The sequence below is a fragment of the Eptesicus fuscus genome, chromosome 1 (assembly GCF_027574615.1).
Source record: "Eptesicus fuscus isolate TK198812 chromosome 1, DD_ASM_mEF_20220401, whole genome shotgun sequence".
NCBI lineage: Eukaryota > Metazoa > Chordata > Mammalia > Chiroptera > Vespertilionidae > Eptesicus > Eptesicus fuscus.
Genome location: NC_072473.1, coordinates 91,347,697 through 91,356,197, shown reverse-complemented (window position 1 = coordinate 91,356,197; position 8,501 = coordinate 91,347,697). Strand labels below are relative to the sequence as shown.

Genomic DNA, 8,501 nt, shown 5'->3' with positions numbered 1-8,501 from the left:
TGTGTGGTCTTATTTGAGAGTTTAACCTCTGGACAGCAGAAGGCAGTGAGGGGCCAAACCCTTGCAGGGGAAAGGTGAAGATCCTACTTGTGCAATGAGGAACCTTCCACCCACAACAGAGGGGACCACACAGAGTTCTTCCACCACTCCTGTCAGCACTGCGTTCCCATTGCTGTTCTTGCCATGTGCATCCTGAGGTGGTCCTTTGTTCCCTCTAGCAGAGCCATCGGATTGGAGGAGTTGAAGGCCTTGGTCTACACTATATATTCTCAGGTCACAGAGCAGCAGAAGGCCAGGAAGTGCTACGAATTAAGGTGAGGTTCCAACTATGAATATTGTCAGGAATATTCTCCATTTTCCCACCCATGTCAGAGGGGACCTCACATTGCCTGACACCTCCACACCCCACTATCAGTTACAGAACCCTGTGCTGTGCCTTCTATACCTTGAGCAGTCATGTCATGTCACTTCCTACTTCAGGTTCTTAGTGGGCAGGCTGATCAGGAGTGAGCCCTGTGAGGCCCATGTACACCCCTAAAGGAGAGACCTATAAGTCACCTTTGTCAGAGCAGCCTAAAGTATGTTTCTCAGCTCATGCCTCTCACACTCCCCCTCTCCTCCAGGCCCGTGGGTCCAAATTGCCCATCTTCTGCCCACACGCGGTCACTGTCTCAGCAGAAGTCATCATGCCTGGCCATCATATGAGTGAGCTCGGCAATCTTGAGGAAGACCATCAGGACCCAAGGGAGATGCCTGACCTGGTGGCAGAGGAGCTGTTCTGGGCTATGCACGAGGAGGAGGAGGAGGAGGAGGATGAAGAGGCTGTGTCTCTCTCCTCCTCTCTGTCTTCCTCCCCCTCAGTCCTGTTTTTAGAAAGCCTAGAGGAGGTGGCTGCTGCTGAGACACCAAGTCCTCCCCAGAGTCCTCAGGTTTCCTGCCCCTCCCTCCATGCCTTGGCAACCTTTCCATGGAGCCATCCTGAAGATGAGAGCTCCAGCAGCCACGAGGAGGCGGGTCCAAACACTGAGAGAGGCCCTGAAGATGATGGCGATACCTTGCTCCAAAAAGCACTGCATTCAAAGATGATGGAAATGGTGGAGTTCCTGCTCCTGAAATATCGCGCAAAGGAGCCAACAACCAAGGCAGAAATGCAGAGTAGTGTCATCAAAGAGTACCATGAGCACTTCCCTGAGATCTTCAGTGCAGCCACTGAGGTCATGAAGCTGGTCTTTGGTGTAGTTGTGGAGGAAGTCGACCCGAGTGCCCACACCTATGTAATCGTCACCGCCTTGGGGCTCACCTATGATGGAATGGTGAGCGATGGGAACAGATATCCCAACACTGGCCTCCTCGTCACACTTCTGAGGGTGATTGCTGTGGAGGGTGATTGTGCCCCTGAGGAGAAAGTCTGGGAAGCACTGAATGTTTTAGGGGTGCATGATGGGAAGGTGCATTGGATGTATGGGGAGCCCAGGGAGCTCATCACTAAAATTTGGGTGCAGGAACAGTACCTGGTGTACCGCCAGGTGCCCAATAGCAATCCTGCACGCTATGAGTTCCTGTGGGGTCCCAGGGCCCACACAGAGAGCACCAAATGGAAAGCCCTTAACTTTCTGCTCAGGGTTAATGACAGGGATCCCCGTTCTCTCCCATACCTGCCTGCAGGGCCTGAGTGTAATGAGAACCACTATGCCTGAGCCAGAGTTGCACCCAGGCACTTTTCAGGCCCTTGTGTATTAACTTTATTTGATGGGCGTAAAGTGCATTCCATTTTCAACTCTGTGTTTGAGGAGAAAGCACTAGTGAGGCCCAGGGAATGGTTTGGGCTCCTATGATGATTGAATAATTTATGCTTTATAACTTTGTGAAGTTTTAAGGAAATTTTCTAATGTTAGTCCTTTTCATAGAAGTTTTCATAAGCTGTTAGCATGTAAGTTTGTAAATGACATTGGTCACATATATATTTGTACATGTCCAGCTCAAGCGTAAGAGATTTGCTACTGTGTAACGCAATTTGGGACACTTCCCATCCTAGTTAATGATCCCAAACTAGATAACATGGCATGATAAAAGGATTTCATTGGAAATGTGAAAAAAACTCGGCAGTACAATCAATGGAGTCAAGAAATAAAAAATAAAAGCAAAAGTTTGTTCATTTTTGCTTCTTATCTCTTCTTGGCTGTCTTTTCATGAAACAATTTATCTAAGGATCCTTGGTTCTGGCAAGAAAGTGGAGGGATTTCATCTGAATAAAGAGGACCCCTGCTCAGTGGTTCATTTAATCCCCAGATATTCACTGAGCCTATGTCCTCTGGAAGGCCCTGGGTTAGTAGTGGAGACACCAACATAAGCAGGGCACACCCACCCACAGGATGATAGTGTAGGAACTGAAGTCATATAAGGAAGGGGGTAGGAGTCACCTAAGTCCTATAGAACAAGTAACAGAACAGGTGAGGTGGTGGCCCTCCAGAGAAAAACACTCAATTGTGCCTGGCCTGAGCCATGGTATTTGGGAAACTGTGATTCCCTCTGCGGGGGTTGATTGTAAGGCAGCTGGGGGTGGCAGGGACATATTGTGTGTCTTGGGTGTGAGAGGGAAGTGTGAAATGGAGTATTTTCCTAACATGTTCCTTTGGGATCATGGATAAACCAGAGGGAAATCTCCACCTGGTTAGGAAGGGTGGTTGCCTGCACACAGTCTCAGTGACATTAGACAGTATGATCTCTAGGCATATTATACCCATCATCTGCACAGATTTCTACAGAAATACAGTTACTGGGCCATGAGTAAGGATGGCCTGGAAGAGCCACAGCCCACAGCCTAATTGGGATTGAATGTTAATGATCTTGAGTGTGATCTGGCCAATCATTATCAAGTTGTTGATTTGGGGTGGGGGTGAAATGAATGAAAGAGCAGCTTGGACTGAGGGAAAGAGTTGTTCCTAGATTCGCTTTCTAGCATCTTTGTGTTGTGTCCAGCTGTGAAGGCTCCCCACACCTGAATTTCAGCATACATCCATGAATTGGGCACATCCTTTTTGGCCTGTTGGGTATTCCATTCCTTACTGAACAGCACATTCTCTAATAAGATCTTCATAACAAATAAGTAATCACAGTGCCAGAGTGGAAGTATCTGGGATAAAAATGATATTAGAAATAGCTGCCATTCATCAGAGTTCCAATCTCCTCAAGTCACTGTGTGCAGTGCTTTACAAACACTCCACACTGTCCTGCATTCCCACAAGACAGGGTTTATCAGACACACTTCACAGAGGAACAACTTGATGCCCCTTGGACCAGCTACTTTTCCCAGGATTACATGGCTAGTAAGTGGTATCGTGCAGTATTGGCCCCTTGCCCAACTTCATCAGGAGTCCATGATATTTCCTGCCTTCCTAGCCCATGGCACACTTTCTACCTCACAATTAATTTCTACTCTCAGTATGAATGAACTCTTTCAGGTGACAATTAGTAGAACCCTGGAGCCCAGGCAAGAGCAGGCCTAAGGAAGGAAGGTGACATTGAGAATCAAGCATAATGTGGGGATTGTCTGAGGCTTATGTATATATGAGTCTTCCTGGTGCCAGGTTTTCTGCCTCGTTCCAGTATTTTCCCTCATCCCAGCATTTTCCCTCATGACAACACCCTTCCCCTGGTCTTTCCTTGGGTGCCCTCCTGTCCATCCCTGGATCATGGTCTGCTGAATTGTTCATGACTGCTGCTTCCTTTTAAGGCTGTACAGAATCTCCTGCCCTCAACCTGACACACAGGCTCCCTATTCCCTTCAGAATTACTCTGCTCTCCCATGTCTCACCCTCCATCCCTTCTGAGAGCAATAGCCCTTTATTTATGTCCTATGAGGAGATAACTGTAAATACCAATATACTTTAAAATTTTTATTTTATTGTTTACACTCTTACAAATATCCCCATTTTCCCTTCCTTTGGCCCTATTCACAGCACCTTACCTCCCCGCACCCTCTGGCCCTCACCACATTGTCATCTGTGTCCATGTTCTTTGGCTAATTCCTTCAGTTAGTTTCATCCAATCCCCCTCTCCCTCAACCCCTCTGACAACTGCCAGTCTGTTCCATGTCTTCATGTGTGTATTTCTATTTTGTTTTTCAGATAATGTTGTTCATTATATTCCACATATAAGTGAGATCATATAGTTTTCTCTTTCTCTGACTGGGTTATTTCACTGAGTATAATCATCTCCAGGTCCATACATGTTGTCTGAAAAGTTAAGAATGCCTTCTCTTTTCCTGCCAGGTAGTATTCCATTATGTAAATACCAGAAGCCAGATAATGAAATTCGTGCATTTGGGGGTGGAGGGGAGGGTCCTTAAGCCCAGCCTCTGCCCTTTCCCAGTCTGGGAGCCCTCAGTGGATTTCTGACTGATGGTTTAGGCCCGCTCCCCATGGGAGAGGCTCCTGCCACCAGCACTGCACTTGCCAGCAGTGAGCCTAGCTCAGGGCTTCTGGCTGAGTGGCATTCTTCCTGTGGGAGCACACTGACCACCAAGGGGCAGCTTCTGAATTGAGCGTCTGCCCCTGGTGGCCATTGCATGTTATAGCAACCAGTCCTTCAGCTGTTAGGTCGATTTGCATATTTGCCTTTTATTATATAGGACTAGAGGTCCGGTGCACCAAATTCATGCACTCGGGGGGGTCCCTCAGCCCAGCCTGTGCCTTCTTGCAGTCTGGGAGCCCTCAGAGAATGTCTGAATGCTGGCTTAGGCCCGCTCCCAGTGGAGACCGGGCCTAAGCTGGCAGTCAGACATCCTAAATGCTGCTGCAGATGAGGGAGAGGCTCCTGCCACCGCTGCTGTGGGAGCGCACTGACCACCAGGGAGCAGCTCCTGCATTGAGAGTTTGCCCCCTGGTGGTCAGGGTGCATAATAGTGACTGGTTGTTTTACCGTTTGGTTGATTTACATATTAGCATTTTATTATATAGCATACCACTGTTTATTTTATCCACTCTTCTACTGGTGGGCATTTGCACTGTTTTCAGCTCTTGGCTATGCTATATAATAAAAGCCTAATATGAAAATCGACTGAATTGCAGAACAACCAGTTAATATGATGTGCACTGACCACCAGGGGGCAGACGCTCAGCACAGGAGCTGCCCCCCTGATGGTCAAACTCCTGAGCAAGGTTCTGGGGGTACTCTGGAGGGGTGTGAGCAGCACTCAGCACAGGATGTGGTCAGTTCCAGAAAGGATGTCACTGAGGCCAGGGGAGCACAAAGGAGGGAGAAAGAGCACTTTGGCTTCACACCAGGTGAGTGGGTTCTAGTCCTCTCTCAGCACAGACGCTCCTGGGCTTTGCTTCTTCTCCTCACCCCGACACACCTCAACACTGTCAGCTCCCTCCTCTTTTCACCCCAAGACATTGCAGGTCCCCAAGCACCCTGGTCCCTCTTGCAGGGCTGCTGATTGCAAATCCTTGGGATGCAACCTCAGCTGGGCCATGGGACACCACCGTGTGAGCTCAGATCATCCTGCCAGGTGTCTCCCTCAGGTCTCTTTGGGAGCCATCCTCCTCCATCCCCTGGCTGCACCACTGCTATCTGCTGTCAGCAGGCACTCCTGGCCCCCACTGCAGCCTACAGAAAGGAATAACAGGAGCAGGAAGAATTGGCACCAGTACCCCCACACCAACCCCATGCCAGGCCCTGGGATGGGCATGATCCACAAATCCTAGAATTCAATCCTCAAATAATGGGGATAGGGGAAGTGCCACTGTCACTCCAGTCTACAGTTGAGAAGGTGGCACAGAGGGATGAATAGATGGCCCGTGATCATGGGGGCCTTGACTACATCACCCACTGTCCTTGCCTTTTCCCTGGGGAAGGGGTTCCTAGTACCTGGCAGACCTCAGATTCCATAGGGCTGAGTACCTGGCCCGTAATGTAATAGGACAGTCACAACCTGTAGCTACACATCAACATCATAGGGCCTGAGCCTCAGTACCACACTCCACATGAGCAACCCCCCACTCTGGGTGACTCTCCCCTCCTGTCTTAAAGGACATAAACCTCACTTCAGCTATTATGTCCTCGTGTGCATGGAAACATACCCACTCTCAAAGACAAGGCCTGGGAACAAAAGCAGCCTGTGTTCACTCCCTTCCCAACCCAGTCCTGGTGCCCAGCTCCTCTGCTCTGCACCCCCTCCCTTTCTCTGGCTGGGTTGCCTTTCCGTATGAGGACAGAGGCTCAATGAATGTTTAGGGTGCACATGAACTAGTAAGAAGAGTCTTTTTACTGTTTATTTTTCTACATTCTTGAATAAGCTAAGAAAATCCAGATATATATACTCCATTTTTACAGAATGACAGACTAAAAATGATACAGGAATTCAAAAATTAACTATTTTATCTCTGTTTTACAGCTATGCTATTTCACATTTAAAAAAGGCTATTCCAAGTCCATGTTATCTGGTTACAAAGTACAAATAAAATGAAGGAGTCTCAATTTGTGTTAAAAAATAGGAAAGCTCTTTCTCTAAAGTTAAATAACAATAAACTTGTGCCCCATGTCATTTGTAAACTTAGATTCTGAAGCTAGTGAACATTCTACTTAAAGTAACATTTTAAAATACCAAAAATAAAAGAAGATATATTTCTAAGTCACCCCAATGGAACAGAGACACAAAGATGTTATTCCCTATGATTCTCTCACCACAAGTCTGGCCCTCCACTGCTTGGATCATTGACTTCCCTCTTAAAACACAAAGTAAAGAAATCTGCCTTGGACTTCACTGAGGGCAGAAGAAGCTACTGGACATGGCAGAAGAGCTTGCACTGGCCATGGCAGTAGTATCATATGTGGGGCTAATTCTGGCCTGGGCTCTCTGTTCCTCCTCTCTCAAAGCCTCCTCATACCAGTGTGGGAAGGATCTGGGGTCACTCCCATTGATCTGGGCCATAAACTCCAGGACTTTCAACTTGCTGGTCTCGGCGTGAGCCCTGGGACCCCACAGGAACTCGTACCGTGCCGGTTCGCTGTTGCGCACCTGCCGGTACTCCAGGTACTGTTCCTGCACCCAAACTTTGGTGAGGAGCTCCCTGGGCTCCCCAAAGATACAATGCTCCATCCCAGCATGCACCCCCATGGCATTCAGTGCTTCCCATATCTTCTCTTCGGGGACACAATCATCCTCCGAGAAGATTATACTAAGGATGAGTATCAGAAGGCCACTCTTGGGCATACTGTGCTCATTGCTCACCATCCCATCATAGGTGGGGCCCAGGTTGGTGCCTAGGACATAGGTGTGGCTGGTGGGGTCCACTCCCTTCACATCAATGCCATAAACCAGCTGCATGCACTCAGAGGCCTCGCTGAAGATTACAGCAAAGTGGTCCTGGTGCTCTCTGATGATGCTACTTAGCATTTCTACCTTTGTGGTCAGCTTCTTTGTGTGATACTTCAGGAGCAGGAACCCCACCAGATCAGCTACCTTATCATCAATCACTTTTCTGGGCAAGGACTGTGTGTCTGGCAGGGCCCGGGGGGTACTGGGAACCTACTCTTCTTGGCTGCTGGACTGGCTCAATGGAGCATCAGCGGCAAAGGCAGTAGGGGAGGCACAGGCACTTGGAGAGCTCCGGGTAGAACTTGGTGTCCCAGCAGCAGCATGAACCTCCTCCTCCTCCTCCTCCTCCTCCTCCTCCTCCTCCTCCGGGGTGCTTGCATTACTTGAAAGCAGAGGGTAGCAAGAAGAAGAGGAGGAGGAGGAGGAGGAGAAAGAGAAAGGAAAAGAGGAGGAGCAGGTGGAGGAGGAGGAGGAATCCTCAGCCTCGGGACTCTCAAACGTGTAGCATTGTCGCATTGAAGCTCGAGGCATGATGACTCCTGTCAGGCAGCCATAGGAGTGTGGGCAGGATGTGGGCAATGAGGACTCACAGGCCTGAGGAGAGAGGAAGTGTAAGTGGCCTTAGCTGGGTACACCCTTGTCAGCTTTAACAAAGCAGAGCTACAGGTCTCCTCTTTAGAGGTGCTCTTGGGCCTCAGTGGGGTTTCTCCTCCTGGGTGACCTGTCCCCTAAGATCCTGAATGAGGAAGTCAGATGGTTCTCCAGGTACAGTCGTCATAGGCCAGGGTTCTGTGGCTGGCAGTGGGGTGGGGTCGGGTGCTGCAGGGATTCTCCTCTATTCTGGCATGGGAGAGAAACTGGGGACACATTCTAGGTGAGGGCAAGCACCTCACCTTGACTGCTGCCACGGCTTGGATCTCCTCTGCTCTGTGACCCGTGTTTTGTGCCTCAGACCAAGGCCTTAATGCCCTGGCTCCTGGAGCCCCTGTAACAGGAAACAAGGAAACACCTTAGTGTGCAGGTGGCATGCACAGCCATCGGCCTCCAGTGCTGAAAAGAGGGAAGAACCAGTCCTTCAGCTGTTAGGTCAATTTGCATATTAGCCTTTTATTATATAGGGCTCCCCCGATTTGCATATTAGCCTTTTATTATATAGGAGTTCCCCACTGTTCTGGGCTGG

The 8,501-nt window shown here is 49.1% G+C and overlaps 2 protein-coding genes across 2 annotated transcripts; one reads left to right on the top strand and one right to left on the bottom strand.

Moving 5' to 3' along the window:
- Window positions 1-291: 291 nt before the first annotated feature.
- Window positions 292-1,697, top strand: LOC129149853 (melanoma-associated antigen 4-like). The gene is made up of 2 exons (XM_054719508.1): window positions 292-314; window positions 624-1,697. The coding sequence occupies exon 2, from the start codon at window positions 687-689 to the stop codon at window positions 1,695-1,697; it is 1,011 nt and encodes a 336-aa protein (XP_054575483.1). The 5' UTR covers window positions 292-314; window positions 624-686.
- A 5,066-nt stretch (window positions 1,698-6,763) lies between these two features.
- LOC129149852 (melanoma-associated antigen 10-like) lies at window positions 6,764-7,852 on the bottom strand. Its single transcript, XM_054719502.1, is given in 1 exon segment — window positions 6,764-7,852. A coding segment is annotated over 1 exon segment (1,089 nt).
- Window positions 7,853-8,501: the final 649 nt, after the last annotated feature.